Here is a 17,620-nt window from a genome sequence, read left to right on the forward strand (position 1 = left end):
TTTTTTCCTGTTAAGCCAGAATGCTCCTCCCCTTTTTTGCAGTAGAAAAAGAATGGTCCGCCCCCTCGTCAGTGTCAGGCTGGGAGCCCAGGGGTTAAGCTGCTCCTCCTGTCCTGAGCTGGTTAGAGGATTTAGCAGGGACACAGCAGCCGCAGCAGCAGCTCATTGCATCTCGTCTCTGCCAGCCCTCACACATCTTGCATCCCATCATGGCAACGAAGATAGACAAGGAGGCGTGCAGAGAAGCGTACAATCTGGTCAGAGATGACACCAGCGGCATTAGTTGGTGAGTGCCTGCAGAGTCCTGACTTATATGATGACAACCCACTGCACCCTCATGCAACTTTTACCTTCTGCCCAGAAGTCTACTATTCTGTTCCTTCCAGGGCTGATGCATTGTCCTGGAGACATTACTGCAGTGCTCCCTAGCCTGATGCTCTCCAGTTGTTGCAGAGGCATGCTTGGAGTTGTAGTTCTGCACTGGTTGGAGAGCCCCAGGTTGGCTGTGATCCCAGCCCATAGGTGTCCTGCTGAGACCTGTACCTAGAAATCTTAGTATTCTAGGTGTAGGGACAGTGCTGTGTCTATGTCTGGCATCTGTGCATCACACTTCCTCATGTATACCTGCTTTTTACATTAAAGGGTCACATTCAAATACGATGGGTGCATGATCGTCCCGGGAGAGCAAGGGTCAGCCTATGGAGAGTTTGTGAACACCTGCTCAGGTAAGGATTCTGCATTGTAGTCTGATGGGATAACTATGACCTGGGGCCATGGAGCTGGAATGTGGAGCCGGACTGTATGGGACTTGTTCAGCCCTGCCCGACTGATCTCACTGAGGATTGTCAAAGTATCACTGTAACATATGTGTAATATTCTGCACCAGATGGCGGTGTAAGGTCAGATGTAGTATATACATTCTCCTCATCACAATAGTGTCTGTATTAAAGCCTTTCTTTTGGGGCTGACACCAGTGACTGAGACTCTCCTCTTTATGGCTATAAAAAGTCCTGATCGCTTGCAATTTATCATCTTGTTCTGTTGGCCATTTAAAAAGTGTCAACTATTGAGAACTCTATTTTTTTATCACTTCTGTCTATTGACAAGCACATACTGTTTCTCCCCCTCTGGGCATATGTTTCATTCCCGGGATGGGATACAAGTCATCCTCTCTGTGGTCATAAGACTGTACAGTGTACAGTGTTATAAATGCAAGTATTGTTTTTATCTAATATCACACTAAGGGGGGGGGGGTATCAAGAGAGGCGTTGCTGGTGTGCGATAGGCGTAAACTGTAATAAATCGTACGCACGGGGAAGCCACACCTCCCTCTGCGCAATGTAGTGCCCCCTTCTAGCCCACTAGGAGAGTGGGGAGCAGACCGGTAAAGAGTCACAAAAATATTGCTAAAATTTGCAACTTTTTACTGATCGGTGCTAGGTGCGGACCTTGATAAATGTATATTAACCCAGGGGTGGAATCTGTCTGCAGCAGCTCTATAAGTACTACAAGTCCCAGCAAGTAACAGGGGCTGTAAAAATGTCTGACTTCTTGCAGTAGCCCCAGGAGTTCTGTGATGTGGCTGTACAAAGGCTGGGCTGATATACTGAATGTAATACTCTAGTACACGTTACTGGCTGCAGGCTATATCCTCCTTGGACAGGGTGTGACTACTTTGGCAACGTTTTTTTATTGCTTCAGGACATCTCAAAATGATGCAACTTTTTCATAAGGTTTTAAAAATCCACCTTTTTATGTATGCAGCTGCGGACATGTATCTCCAAGTAGGCAGAATAGTAGTTCAGTTTCCACTGAGTGAGATTTCACACGTCTGAACTACTCAATATTCTTGCAACAGTAATGGCAGGGAAGTAGCCGGGTACCCTAGAATACGATTATATCTACAGGGGAAATAGTGAAGGCGGGATGGGCTTGCTTTAAAGTGTACAAACATGTGTGATAGATTGTGTGTGTGTGTAATAAGCTAAGCCTCCATTAGAATAGAGATTATGTGCCTGTCCCCACCTGTGTCCCCATTCGTTTCTAAGGTAAATGTGAGATTCTCTGATCATTAATTGCAGGTTACCCTTGAATGTTCCCATTACCACTGCGCCAAATTAAATCCAATCCAAGGGCGGCCAGAAATTCTCCTTGTCTGTCTCTAGTGACAGGTAGCCTAATGTGATCCTGGTTTTCACTCCTGAAGATACAGTTGTCAGGATGAAGTTGCTTACTACCTCCAGTATAAGAAGAGACTTGGAGAAAAGGGTGCTGCACTCTGGTGCGATACCCAAGCAGGAAGGGGACTGACATTTGTCACGTGTAAAAGACAGGAGATGACCGCTCTGAGGAGACATCCATATTCAGGACGAGAAATCTGCATCTTCCTTTTTGGCTCGCAGGCTGTAGGATATTTCATCTTTGTGCACCCCCTGCTATTTCAGTATCTCCACAGAGTATTCAGCGGCCTGTGCACTGTAGGAAATATAGCATAGAGGCATTATATATGCCCTTTATAGCAATGCCAGTTAAAATTCCCATAAAGTGTCCATATAGTCCTTATAATAGCCATACTGCTCATGAAGTAAACAGTAAACCCTTCCTCCACATAAAAAAAGAATTCTGTATTGTGCCAACAGATTCCATCCCATAGGAATACACAGAGTTACATACGGAGTGTGATACACCTGCAATTCCTATTGTAAAATGATGACATTCCTGGTATCCCAGTTGTATAGAAGATGAAGGTGCTACAGAACATCTTATCTTAAAAAAAATAAAATAAAAGTAAATTTCTATTCTTTAGTCATTCTTAGTTGTATTTGTTCCTATAATATTTGAGTGGCAAACAGTATGGCCACAATTACAGCTCCCACAGGGGGTGTACCCCAGCTTCCCTACTCATCCAAAGGCATATCTCCCCAGTTATTCAGCAGTATTTTTATCTCAGTTAGGGTATGTTCACACTGAGGAACAGGCGCGGAATTTCAAATGAAATCCGTGTGAAATTAGCCGCGGATTCCGCCTTAAATTTCACATGGAAAATATGAACATAGCATTGCCCCATTGTGTTTAATTGGGTTTCACCTGTTGTTCACACGGCGAAATTTCCATGCTGAATTTTCTGCTACGAATCCACTTTCCGCCTCAAGAATTGACATGTAATTTCTTTGGGCGGATTCCGCTAGAGAAATTCTTCAATTCCACTCGAGTTCTGCCAGTGCTGAATAGGCGAGGAATTTCAAGCAAAACACTTTTCAATTCCTCGCCTATTCCTCTGTGTGCACAAAACCTAAAGTGAGATCTGCCCCAAATTCGAGCATTTTCCCTGCGAATCCTCATCATCATCTTTCCAAATTTCATGCAGATTTGCTATTGCATTTATTCTGTGCAATGGTTTTGTTGTGACAAACAGAGCCAGTGTGTAATTATGGGGCTGTAATTGTGTAATTGTAGTGCCCCAGAGAGTACGGGGACAGGAGGCTGAAAGTGTTTACTTACTGTATTTGTGCAGATCCATCACCTGCTCCTTTCACAAAACACGTTCAGTGACCCAGATTTACTAAAGAGTGTAAACTTGGGGTTCTTTTACATGGGCTGAATATAGACAACGAGCGTTGCTAGACATTCTCATTCGACTGTTAATCAGCCCATGTAAAAGTTTCAGGGATCGGCTGAGGAGCAGGAAAACACTCGCTTGTTGGCTGATCGCACCTTTTGAGCTGCCCTAAAGATCATTGTTTACCGGCCACACATCTCTTTGTAAACAGGAGATGTGTGGCCAATAGCAATGAATTTAAAGTGACTCTGTACCCACAATCTGACCCCCCCCCCCCCCAAACTGCTTGTACCTTTAGATAGCTGCTTTTAATCCAAGATCTGTCCTGGGGTCCGTTCGGCAGGTGATGCAGCTATTGTCCTAGAAAACAACTTTTAAACTGGCCGCCCGTGCCCAACGACCGGGGCTTAGATTGTGTATGCATTAGGCTGGCACAACCTCTCTATTCCTCCTCCGTGCTCCTCATCATCATCATTAGGAATGCTCCAGGCAGATTGTCTCCTATTCCCCACCTGTGTCAGCTCAGCACATGGGCTGAATTGTTAGGCCACCTGTGCAATGTTCAGTGTGGAGAAAATGTTCCAGTGACATTCCTAATGATGAAGAGGGTGCGGAGGAGAGACGTAGGGGTGGTGCAAAGTTCGGGCACAGATACTTCCATTTGGCACGGGCTGCAAGTTTAAAAGTTGTTTTTTAGGACAATAACTGCATCACCTGCCAAATGGACCCCAGGACAGATCTTGCATTAAAAGCAGCTATCCGAAGGTACAAGTGGTTTGGGGGGGGGGGGGCAAATTGTGGGTACAGAGTCGTTTTAAATGGCTGCACAAACGATACAAGCCAGGGGTGAATCAAGCCACTCAGCTGCCTGAGGTAAACTGGAAGTAATCTCCCAGTTGGCAGACCCCCCCCCCCCCCCCCCCCCCCCCCCCCCATGTGGTCAAAAGCAGAATGCTGCCTGCAGCCACAAGAATCCTGTGGCCCCTTGCTTTGTCAATGACAATACAGCATTGTTTAACTGAGTGTGCCAATTAAGAGACAAGAGCAGCACCCAGTGACCGGGTGGTGATGCCAATCCTGCCACCCCCTCCCCCCTTCCTACAGCAGGTGGCACCACTTGAGGCCCGGCAGCTTGATTAATTGTCCAGATTTATCACAGAGGCTAAGGGTCCATTTACACAGAGATTTTTCAGATTTTTGAAGCCAAAGCCAGGGTTGTATTTAAAAAGAGGAGAAATCGAAATCCTTTATGACCTGTTCTCTGTTTAGCCTGTTCCTGGCTTTGGCTTCAAAAATCTGTCAGATAAATCTGTGTGTAAAGGCACCCTAAGGGTGGGTTTACACTACGGAACCAGAGTGGAGAATATCTGACATTCCGTAGCTCTTGCCCATTCACGGCCGCTTGCCTCTCCGCCCGTGCCATAGATATTATTCTATGCACAGGCGGATGCCACATTCCGCCGAAAGAATTGACCTGTCAATTCTTTTGCCGGGTAGCGGAATCGGACCGCCCATAGATTGGTGTCTATGGAGCCGGTGGAAAGGCTCGCGGCCATGAACAGGTACAAGCTATGGAATTCTCAGCTCGGGTTCCGTAGTGTGAACCCACCCTAAGGGCCCTATTCCACGGGAGCGATAATCGGCCGTATCGGCCCCATTCGGACGATTATCGCTCGGTGGAATAGAGAGAAAGATCAGCCGATGATCGTGTCATCGGCTGATCGTTCATTTAGGGCCAGATCTAAGATCATCGGCCCCCACCGCGCATCGGTACGGCGGAATAGCGGTGCGCGGCGGGCGACCGACTATTTGAGAAGCAGCACCATACTTTACCTGTCCGGGCTTCTCCTGCACTCCGTCTTTTTCCCCGGGTCCTGCTCGCAGCATCAGCAGCTCCGGAGCGGCCTGACTGAGCTGTCAGACCGCTCAGCCAATCACAGGCCGGGACAGCCGCGGCCAGTGATTGGCTGAGCGGTCTGACAGCTCAGTCAGGCTGCACCGAAGCTGATGCTACGCCGCGGGACCCGGGCAGAAAGACTGAGTGCAGGAGAAGCCCAGACAGGTAATGTATTGCTGCAAGGACATCGGTAATGATGATCGGGGCCGTGGAATAGGCCAAGTAAACAAGCGCCGATCTAGCAGATCGGCGCTCGCTTACATTGTTGCTCGGCTCAGAATAGGGCCCTAAGGCTGTTTGATAACTCAAGTGTTGCCACCGCCCCTTCCACCCACTAATCATCGAGCGGTTTCTCCCAATTGCTGTGAATAGGGAGAAACCTGTCAATCATGAGTGGGCTTGGCTCCTAATGAATAAGCTGGAGACTCTAGCCGCATCAGGCACACACTGCAGGCTTCAATCTGTGGGTGTTGCCAAACTATGTTAATTACTGATGTCTGTCACTATATTATGCTGCCCTCAGTGGGGGCAACATAACAGTGTGAAAGGTTCCCTTTAAACTGGGCCTGAATCTGCCATAATTCTGACACAGCCCCTAGTGCAGCGGTAACCCCTCTTTAGTTGGAAAAGTATATAAGAAGTGTTCAGAACACATAATAAACGTGGCGCAAGTTGTGTAAATCCATACCATTGTCTGCGATTGACTCATAGCCTGAAGATTGATAACAATAGTAATTTATGGAATCTCAACTCTTAAGCTAGAAACACACACAGCTTTTTTTTTTTTTAGGGAAAAATGCCACTGCAATTTTTGTGCCAAACTAGAAGAGGATCCAAGAGGAAAAAGAATAGAGATGAGCAAAGCTTGAGCATTCTCGAGTCCATTCGAACCTGAACGATCGGCATTTGATTAGCGGTGGCTGCTGAACTTGGATAAAGCTCTAAAGTTGTCTGGAAAACATGGATACAGCCAATGACTATATCCTTGTTTTCCACATAGCCTTAGGGCTTTATCCAACTTCAGCAGCCACCGCTAATCAAATGCCGAAAGTTCGGGTTCGGATGGACTCGAGCATGCTCGAGGTTCGCTCATCTCTAAAAAAGAAGTAGAAGTCCTCCCTTTATATTTTCCATCCCATTTGAATCCACTTCTGGTTTTGGCAAAAAACTATGGTGTATATTTCCAGCCTTAGGGGACGGTCACTCAGCTTTTTTTTACGTTGTAGTAAATACACAAATCCCACACACAAAATATTGTGGTTTTTTAATGGGTTTTGCAGGACCTTTACATTGCTGGCCTACCCTTAGGTATCTGATGGCTTTTCCTTATCGGCAGGAATGTCAGGTGTTGGCACCCTACTAAACGAACACTGATAACTCATACTTATGGTGTGTTTACACAGAGAGATTTATCTGACAGATTTTTTAAGGCAAAGCCAGGAATGGATTTAACAAGAAGAGAAATCTGAGTCTTTCCTTATGACCTGTTCTGTTTATAGTCTGTTCCTGGCTTTGGCTTCAAAGATCTGTCAGATAAATATCTGTGTAAATGCACCCTTAGGCTGCGTTCACACGACGTATATTTCAGTCAGTATATTTCAGTCAGTATTGCAACCAAAACCAGGAATGGATTAAAAACACAGAAAGGATCTGTTCACACAATGTAGAAATTGAGTGGATGGCCGCCATATAACAGTAAATAACGGCCATTATTTCAATATAACAGCCGTTGTTCTAAAATAACAGCAAAAATTTGCCATTATATGGCGGCCATCCACTCAATTTCAACATTGTGTGAACAGAGCCTTTCTGTGTTTTTAATCCACTCCTGGTTTTGGTTGCAATACTGACTGAAATATACTGACTGAAATATACATACACTGACTGAATTATACGCAGTGTGAACCCAGCTTAGGCTGTGTGTCCACATTGCAATCTCTGCATGTGTTTGACACCATACCTTTACATTCTCCAATGGCCCTGCGGTGTTGCTGAAAGTCCTGGCATGAAATTTATGGTTTCAAAGCATGGTTTGCATGCATGTGGAAATACAGCCTTAGACTAGTATATCAGTGTGTTAGTATGGTGCAAACACCTGGTATTCCCGACAATCAGCTTTTCATCAGAGCTGAAGCCTCTGGCATTTATACAGTGAACAAGGCCAGAAGTAGTTGACCCCAATAATTATATAGTAAAAAGAGGAGAATTTATTTGTGAGCCCCAATGGGGACAGGAACGATTTGAGTGGTGACAGTGGTGACAGTGCTGTAAAATGTTAAGGCTGTATAAGTATAGGAGTTAATGTAAGTGCTGAGTTTCTGGAGCTCAGCCCCAATCTATGACCATCCTCCAATGTGCTTTACAGTTGGGATAAGGTATTATTACATTTGTGCAGAAAAGTTCCATCTCTGTATCATCCGTCCTTTTCCTAGAAGCGTTGTGGAACATCCAGGTCATCTCGGGCAAACTTCAGCTGGGCTGCAATGTTTTTTAACTAGCAGTGACTTCCTTCACGGGGTTATTACAAATACAGGAAACGTGAACAGAAGTTTTAGTCTGTAGTCTTTTGCAGTTATCCTTGGGTTCTTTCTCACCTTTCATAGGTGCCTCTCCTACTTCTGTAGGGCTACTAACTGGACACCCACTCCTAGAGAGAGTAGCGACAATCCTGAATGTTCTCCGCTTACAGATAATTAGTATGACCATGGATTAATGTACACCCAGTTCTTTAGCAATGCTTTTGTAATATTCTTAACCTTCCTTTGTTTGTATAATGTCTTGTGCAAATTGCTTCGTCTGAACCATGGCTCAATGCAATCTTTCTTGAGAAAAACCGGTTTGTCACCAGCCAGGCTTTAACACTTTGAATTTCATCTCCTTAATAGAAACACCTGTAGCTTATTGGTACTTGGAGAAATCAGAAACCATTTATCTGTAAATGGAGAACTTAAAGCCGAAACCATTTGTTCACCTATTTCCACACTGGTATAGTTTTCCAAAAGCAGACAACATTTTCCTTGATGTCTCTGACCTTGCAGAGGACTGAGAGGAGGTTGAGTCTCTTCACACTGAACACTACACTGAGTTTTAGGGTACAAACACACACACACACACACACACACCCTATACACAGCAGATCTGCAGCAGATTTGATGCTGTGTTCAGTTATATAGATCTAATCTGCTGTGTATTTGCTGCGTATCGCAGCAGTAAATACGCAGCGTATACAGTGTGTGTGTTTGTACCCTTAAAGTGATACTGTCATCCCCCCCCCTTCCCTCTTACTAGGACGTTATTCCATCGGTGGGCAGTGTCACCTAGCTAGATTGCCCAACGGTCATGAAGCCCAGCCTAGGTGACACTGTCATCTGAGATGCTACATCAACCTGTGACGTGTCCTTTTCTCCCTTCTTACCCACAGGAGAGCAGTGTCAGCTGGCATATCACAGGAAACTAAAGACTATGTAGCAGCTCACATGCTCATTCATTCTCTATGGGACTTGCAGGGTGTTGATCTCATGTATGTTTGTCTCGGACAATGAATAGAGTGGTTGCCAAACATGCATGTTGCTGCTCCATTCACGCAGGAAACAGGGGACCTCCATACTCCTGAATCATGCGAGTCCCAAAGGTCAGGCCCCTGTTGATCAGCTAGTTCTAACCTGTCCGTGGATAGGAGATCATTTATAACCTTGGGATGACCTCTTTAACTTCCAGTTTACTTTTGGAACTCTGTTTGGTTTTATTTCAGGTTTGGACGTTGTCTGTATGTGACGTGCACTGGCATGCCCCAGGCCCCTACTGGGCGCTCCCTGACATTCTTTCTTTCATGCCTTTTCCAGCTTAGGTTCTTCCTAAATCTCAGGGGCTCAGTTATTACAGCAAACAATGCAGCTACATATTGATGAAACATGAAAAAATGTGTCAGCTTATCTACATGGCATTTTGTGCCCCTAATAGTTTAACCCATCATAGGAAAGTGTTCTCTCAGATGGACAACCCTTCTGAAAAGAATCACTTGGTATTCCAGCTGTTTAGAGGAAGGAAATGTTTAATACTCAGGCTGCATTCACACGTCCCGTAAAATTGTGCGTTGTTGCAGTTTGCGACCACGGACAATTTTAGGGACCATTGAAGTGAATGCAGCCATTCGCATGATCCGTGCCTAGACCTGCACCACGAAAAAAATAGGACATGTCCTAGTGCGGATTGCGGCCTGGATCGCCACCCAGCCATGATGTGCTCTCCTGTTCTCGCATCTACTACTCACCTATTCCCCCGTGCAGACTGGCGTACATGTTCACCAGAAGTGGCCTGGACTACGCTGCCTTCTCCCAGCAGCATAGTCCAGGCCACTTCTGTTGAGCGCTTGTAGCCGGTCTGCACTGGGGAATAGGTTAGTAGTAGATGTGAGAACAGGAGAGAACAGCATGCTCTCCTGTCATCTGTGGGGGTGGGGGGATCCGTGGCAGGTGGCGGAGGGGGGGCTCCAGCTAGGGGATCCGTGCCACAATTTTCCTCAGGATTGCGGCACAGATTGTTTGAATGAGCCCTAAATATCTGAAGGCATCTAGAGAATGGTGCAAGTCCCATATATATTAGTGATATCATTACCCTGTAATTGATGATCAATTGATGATTTTATTACTGATCAATACAAATTTAGGAAATTCCAAAAGGTTAAGTTGCTTTTTTTTTTAGCAACTGTAGTCCATTTAGGAAGCACACTGAGGAAGTTTCATTTTATAATGCAGCATAGTCTATTACTAAATAATAAAGGCTCTTGTGTATTCCTGTTTTAGTTGATGTGGCAGTATGGGGGCAGCATTATTTTGTATCTATGATGGATGGAGTAACATGGCTTCATACTGTGGATCCAGTTCACAGTGCACAGGTGAGAAGGATATACTTCCGCCTCGACTGGTCTCACACTAAGGGTAGATTCACACTTACCGTAATGCAGCAGATTTAATGCTGCCGATCTGACTAAATGAATGAACACTGCATAAAATCCGCACTGTCAAATCTGCTGCGGCTCTGATTGGGCAGATTTGATGCTGTATTCATTCATTTAGTCAAATCTGCTATATCTGCTGTGATACTGTACGTGTGAAGCTACCCTAAAAGGAATTTACAAAATCTTGAAACTTTTATGTCCCCTCCTCCGATGCCTCTGCATTCCCTAGGTGGGAGAAATGCAGCTCCATTTGCAGAATATTAATTGAGTCAAGACCAGGGGTCATTGTGACGTAACCGCAGACAACAGCAACTACATTCCCTCCCTGCCGGCTGAATGCACCAAACCAGATATATCTATATTGTTGCTTTATAGGAAGCAATCCCTCTCTCATATCTATCTTACATACTCCCTTCTGCATATGCATCTCTGTCAGGCTACATTGTTCCCACTGCTGCTGTCCCACATCCCAGCATTGGATCAGCATTTCCTCTCTAGATACATTTACAGAACAGCACAAAGTGTTGTACCAATATTTACCTTACCTAAACATTCTGTCACTGTTGCAGTTTTTTTTTTTTTTTTTTTGCTGACACTTCCTGGCAGTGTCAGTAATACTCCTTCTGCGGGCTGACATTACCTCTGCACGCCAAGAATAGAACTATAGAATTGTCTATTTGTCTATAAGGAAGACATATGCCAAATGTATAAATATTATTGTACCTAGAAGTGTCAGTTTTTTAATATCTCTAATATAATACCTAATATATAATAGCTTACATAATATTCTGCCCTAATTCCATAATATATCTGTATAGTGGTCTCATTGCATACAGATTTCATGCTTGTGTATTAGTAATATATCTGGCATTATATATTGGTGCAAGATGAGGACTTGCCCAGAGCAACCAATCACATTCCTGCATTTTTGTACGAAAAATACAGATCAAAATACTCCTTGCGAGACTGACTTGAAACTTTCTTGGTTGCCATTTGCAATCTTGTATGTGCATGGGGATTTGTGATCTCAATTTAGATATTAATGATATCATTGCCCTATAATTGACAATGCCTTTATCAGAGCTGTCCTTTGTGCCATAAGGATTTCCTCTTTGTCATGAGAGACAGACAGAAAATATTGATTGCTTTACTGAAAATGACTGCCTGGCCAAGGAATGACAAGCACTGTAAATCACATTCCAAATAAGTGTACATCAAGTAATGGGAATGTGCGGATTTATAGAAACTGACTTAATGTAAATTTATAATGTTATAAAGGGAACTGGACTCTAATTTTATTCTATCCAAACCACGGGCAGCATAAAACACTGGCAGGCTCCCTTTTTACAGCCATTTCCGAGAAATCCTAGCTGTAATTTTGGCCAGGTACGGAGCTTCAGGAGTCGTTGGGGCGGTCCACTGGCCCAGACTGACAGATCTCTCCATATCTGCAAACAGACATAATACACTGCGCTTCTAGGTTTTCTGACATTTTAGGCTGCTGCTTTGGACACAGATTAGCCCCATTTCAATTAGACTAATTTGCATCCTGCATTTCCGATGTTCACTCCTGAGAGATCTGCTTGAAATAAGTGACGTGTCAAAATCCAAAAAAAATGTGCAACAGTTCAGACATAATGTAACTCGGCTCACACCTTGGCAGTCATGGTGTACGGCCTCCTGAAGCCACAGATGTCGCTGGATTTTATTTGAGGACATCACCTCATGCCAACCCCTCTGGCTCAGCTACTCAAGCTTTCATGTGAACCTAGGCTCACCAGTTCTAATTTAATTATTGCAGCAATATGTATATATGTATTCTGTAAGACTTTAAATGGGGTTTCCTGGCAAATATAGTTTGCAGTATGGCTTATTTAAAAAAAACAAAAAAAAACAGCATACTTACCTGCCCTGTTGCCCCTGCTGTCAGATCTTTCAGTGGGGACCTACTCTTCCCCCTTTCAATTTGCCGCTACCACAGAAACTGCTTGTGTAGCTATGTGATTGGTTGGCTGCCGGGATCAGCATGTCCTTAGAAGAAGAATGGTTCAACTTCAAAAAGGGTCCTCCTCTGCGTAGGCCATAGTAATGACGTAATTGTCCAAATCAGATGCAAGTGGCTACGCACTTCTCACCCTGCCCATTCTAGCGATCAGTCAGGCTCAGCGTAAAAGTCAAAAGTGGGTACACACTTTCCTAAAAGGTCTGGTACAGAGTTAACTACTCTGTGGCCTGAAGACTGTAATTCAGTATTGTGCAGAGAGCTGTCCAAAGTGCGCATTGCAAGCTCGCAAACGAGGATAGTCAGGATTCGGGAAAGGCTGTGGTTCATCGGCGATAAGAACCCACACAGGCTTTGGCCATTACCAGTGTTAAGTGACTTTGGACAGGCTGCGGCAGAAGAAAGTCACTGAGAGTGAAATGTCCATAACCTTTTATTGTACAATGACAACGCTCTTTACAGAGAATCTTTTCTTTATCCTCATAATGCTGCCTGCAGCTTTTAAGACACTTGTAAAAGGGCTGACATTTCTCAGCGATTAATTCCCCCTCACTTTCCTCCATATGGGAGGTTAGGGGGGCTGGTGAACGTGAATTGTTCATCTTTCCAATAGTGAATTGTGTTGTCCTCCTGTAACATTGTAACCAGGTGATATGTGACCATTCACCAGAGGATCAATTCTTCTGCTCTTCTCTAAAATTCATTAGAATTTTCTTGGACCTTGGTCTTATTTTGGTTGTATCCCTTGTAATGAACCAGCCCTAAAATAATCTGATTTCATCGTCCCTGTGCTATCTGAAACTTTAAGTCTAGTGCTTTGGGTTCTTGAATGGATGTTGTGATGTTTAGGCTGGATTCGCATGGGCATAATACGGGCTCAGTGGGGAGCATATGGCACTTGGGAGGGGGGGCTGCTTCGTTCCAGACTTCCTCCTTTACTGCTCTGAACTTTTAATAAGTAACTTTAATAAGTAATAGCCCAGTGAAATGTCAGGGCAGCGGCCGGCAGGTGCAGGGACCGTCATGTGGAACCTTGTGATTCCAGCACAGACAATTGGTTAGTAATATACAATAGCGATGAATCTTATCCTGCCGGTCATTGTGACCGCTAACAGTCCTCTGCTCTGTGATCTGAACACAGCATACTAAAGGAAAACACATCCTTATTGTAAATTGCATGGTCCCCTCTCCAAAGATCTGTTCCTGGGAAAGCTGGGTCACAACCATTATGGCTTCTCATACATCTCCTGCAGAGACCTTAGTTGGAGACTTTCCAATCCAGTTTGACCAGAACTGGTGTGAGCTCTGTAAATGTGGCCATATTAGATGACACCCAGCTTTAACAGATATAATTCAGAAACTGCTCAATGATGGCTTAATGATTCAATGAGACATTGTCACAACAGAACAGCCATCCAGCTCTTTCTCAGTTATTGTATATCTATTTTTGCCAAAGGTGACTGACAAGTAACATGGCAAAAATACCAGCTTGTCACTTAAGCTTTCCCATGCTCCTGAATAACAAATCTGCCTAGCAAATTCTGCATAGCATTAACTGGCAGATTAGCTGTCAAGGAGACTAGGAAAGCTATGATAGCAGACATATTAGCTATCACCCAGCTTGCTGCTTTCCCAAATGGCTAAATGCAGTGCACACTGTTATCATGTATGTATTGTAGTGCAGTATATATGATTGTACCATCTTTTCTCAATTACAGATGACATCCGTCTGTATGCTTATGTCAGATTCACCACTGGAGATGCACTGAGCAAGAGGGTGAAATTTGCCTTAATCACCTGGATCGGTGAAAATGTCAGTGGACTGCAGAGAGCCAAGATAGGTACAGACAAGACCTTGGTAAAAGAGGTCATCCAGGTATGTATTCTTAATAATTGTTGGATGTTATAGCTGCAATCGCTTATGCATTTCACTAATGGGGTAATAAAGAGTGATGCAGATGTCGAAGGAGGAGTACTTAGACTAGTGTCTTTGGTTTGGAGGCATACTTGGATTTACACACCTTGCCTTGATGTTCGGCTGGAGGCCGTCCATTCCACCTTTAGGTCCCAGCTTTACAATGTTTAAAGTAGTCCAGGAGCTGCTGTGTTAATAGCACAAGAAGCATTAAGGAAATGACTGTGAGCGTCCTCATCAGCCGTGTGACTACCATATGGTGCTTTCCAGTCTGGCAGCTTGAGCCGTAGGTCACTTTGGGTGGGTAGAGGAGGCCAGAGTCATAATCAAATCTCTCTGTACGGAGTACAAGTCAATAGCAGACACTGTTCAGACTTGAACAAACAGGCGTCTGTCCCGCACGGTCGGGGTGTGGGGGATGGTTATTCCTGCTTTGTGATTTTATTTAATGTGTTACATTCACATGCTGAGATTTTGTTATCTGGATTATACACCGGCAACCTTTCTATTCTAAATCGGGTTGCTTTATAAGCGTGAGTGTGTATAAATATATCTCAAGTCTACTTCTGTTTCAGCTACTTCATACTTACATGTCCATATAGTTGCCCTTTTGGACCGCTGAATGAAAGCCCAGCCTTGGGGGGGTTTTCATACATGCTGTTTTGATACTGCTTTTCGCATAGTTTTTAACAAACCAGGAGTAGATTCAAAATAGTTCAACTTTTCCCATAAATGTTCCCTATCTTTATGATCCATTTCTGACACTGGCTTCAAAAATAGTGTAAAAGATAAAAAGCATCAGAACAGCTTGTGCTATAATGTATACTTCCCCACTATTACTGCAGTGTCATCTGTTTCATCCTAGCTTTGCTGCATTCATATTTTTCATTAGTGTATTCTTATCAGCCACCATCTTAAAGGGGTTGTCCAGCGAATGTTTTTCTTTCAAATCTTCCCATACTTATCGGCTACTAAATGTCCTGCAGGAAATGGTGTTTTATTTTCAGTCTGACATTGTACTCTCTGCTGACATCTCTGGCCGAGACAGGAACTGTCCAGAGCGGGAGAGATTTTCTATGGGGATTTATAGAAAACCAAGACAGTGTTCCTGTCTCGGCCAGAGTTGTCAGCAGAGAGCACTGTGTCAGACTGAAAATAAAACATTTCCTGCATGAGCTAATAAGTATGGGAAGGCTTGAGATTTTTTAATAGAAGTAAGTTACAAATCTTTATACTTTTCTGATATCAGTTGACTTGAAAGAAAAAGATTTTCACTGGACAACCCCTTTAATGTTCCGATAGAAAAGCTCTCCTGTCCTGACCACTGAACATATGAAAATGTGTATTAACCCTCACGTTTATTTTCTATATTATAGATTAAAAGAAAAAAACTAATTGTTTTAATTTTTCTTAGAATTTTGCCAAAGAGCTTGTGATCACAGACCACAAAGACCTAGCTGAAGATTACATTAGAGCCGAGCTGAAGAAGGCTGGAGGTGCCAACTATGATGCCCAGACAGAATAGAGGGTGACCCAAACCTTCTGCTGTCATTCCAGTTCAAACAAGCAAGTCGTCTCAATGAAAACAACTGGAAACCATGATAAAAACTGGTTTATTTCTTTGCGTAAATCCCTTACTATTTTGCTGCCCAGCCCAGGACTTGTTTCCTCCATCTCGCGGTACCATCAGTGATGTAATCACGCCTGCCATAGGCATGCACCTTGTGATCAGTCACAGCACAGCTCACTGCCCACCTCCTTCATTTCCAACTCATGCCAAGTTGTTACAAGGATGCCTTGGACTGCACTTCCAGGAGTCTGCACTGTAGTGTTTGAGATATTTGTACTACCAACTTCATTGTCTGTGAGAGTCACATGACCAGTGCTGTTCCCCCAGTTGTCATCTTTAGCCCAATTCTGAATGGTGACCATTGCTCTGTCTGCCATTTAAAATCAGCAGGAAACAATAAGTTAAAATGCAACTCTAGTTACGTACAGACACAGATTCTTCTACATTGTCTCATATTTCATTCATCGGGGGCAGTATTATAAAAGTCAAAATGGGCTCAGAGCAGTTGTCACCTGCCTTCCTCCCCTCATACAGTGTATTACCCTGTAGGGGGCGACACTAAGCAGAAGAAGGCGCCTCCTACTGTATACACATTATAAAATCTGTGATTAACCCCAATGATGAATAGGAGGCTCATTCAGCATGTAGATAAAGAGATTCAATAAAGCCTGTGGGGGAGATTTATCAAACATAGTATAAAATGAAACTGGCTCAGTTGCCCCTAGCAACCAATTAGATTCCACCTTTCATTTTCCAAAGAGTGTGAAGAATGAAAAGTGAAATCTGGTTGCTAGGGGCAACTGAGCCAGTTTCACTTTACACCATGTTTGATAAATCTCCCCCTATGTTTATCTGTTAGGTGGGTGTTTGGAGTTGCCTTTTAATTCATTTTGACCACTTCTTTTTCCTAAACATTCCAGCAATGGTGTGATCACCTGCTAAGCTAGACCAAAATCTGTCACCTCCATTTATACATTACTCTCCTATTATTGGGCCGGTCCCTGGTTACATTTTGTGGCATCGCTGTATTATTGATCACCTGACACATATCATGTTACTTTTAAAAAGTTAATGGCCGCTAGTGTTATTTTTGTAGAGTTTTGCATTTGAACTGGAATCTGCTGCTGATCATTACAGCTCTGGGGTCAAGTCTGCTTATCGTTTACAGAAAAGGAGGGGCAAATAAGATTTTAAAAAGTTTTGTTTCTTACTAAAGTGAAATGTTTTAGCTTTTTTTTTTTTTTTTTTCACACCCCAGAATGTGAATTATCTGGGTGACTGAAACCTGAATCGGTGTGAACTGAACAGGAGAAACGCAACACTGCTCAGAAAAACCACTTGAAGAATAAAATTGTTTTTTCCAAAATGTGGTGCTTTGTATAGATTTCTTTTATAACTGGTGTAACAAGGATAAGATATGGGGGGAAGGGATGCTTTCCCAAAAGGAGACGTCAGTAATGTAGCTTGTAGGGTCAGTTTACACAGCCCATTATGGGACCATGCAAGGACACAAGCGAGCGCCAATCAAAGAAAGCAAAATAATTGTGCAGCTGGGCCACACCAATAATCACTGTTTCTCTGTACGGCCATTTAAATATATTGCAACTAATTTTTAAAGCCGCACAAAAAATGCAATCAGCCGACGAGCGGCCGTTTTCCTGCTTCTCGGCTAGTTGCTGATACTTTTACAGGGGTCAATCTGCCGTTTCTTGCTGTGCTC

General features: G+C 43.8%; 1 protein-coding gene across 1 annotated transcript; it reads left to right on the forward strand.

Annotated features, from left to right (window-relative positions):
• The first annotated feature begins 56 nt into the window (after positions 1-56).
• Positions 57-17,266, forward strand: COTL1 (coactosin like F-actin binding protein 1). Its single transcript, XM_069966333.1, has 4 exons — positions 57-286; positions 643-725; positions 14,134-14,291; positions 15,745-17,266. The coding sequence occupies exons 1-4, from the start codon at positions 210-212 to the stop codon at positions 15,853-15,855; spliced, it is 429 nt and encodes a 142-aa protein (XP_069822434.1). The 5' UTR covers positions 57-209; the 3' UTR covers positions 15,856-17,266.
• The last annotated feature ends 354 nt before the right edge of the window (positions 17,267-17,620 follow it).

This window comes from Dendropsophus ebraccatus, chromosome 4, assembly GCF_027789765.1.
Source record: "Dendropsophus ebraccatus isolate aDenEbr1 chromosome 4, aDenEbr1.pat, whole genome shotgun sequence".
In the NCBI taxonomy this organism is placed as follows: domain Eukaryota; kingdom Metazoa; phylum Chordata; class Amphibia; order Anura; family Hylidae; genus Dendropsophus; species Dendropsophus ebraccatus.

What these genes read in the sequence shown, in the direction of transcription:
- COTL1 (XM_069966333.1), top strand. Translation starts at nt 210, where the DNA reads ATGGCAACGAAGATAGACAAGGAGGCGTGCAGAGAAGCGTACAATCTG. An exon ending in GACACCAGCGGCATTAGTTG is followed by an intron (nt 287 to 642) that starts GTGAGTGCCTGC and finishes TTTACATTAAAG; the next exon opens with GGTCACATTCAAATACGATG. An exon ending in TGGTAAAAGAGGTCATCCAG is followed by an intron (nt 14,292 to 15,744) that starts GTATGTATTCTT and finishes AATTTTTCTTAG; the next exon opens with AATTTTGCCAAAGAGCTTGT.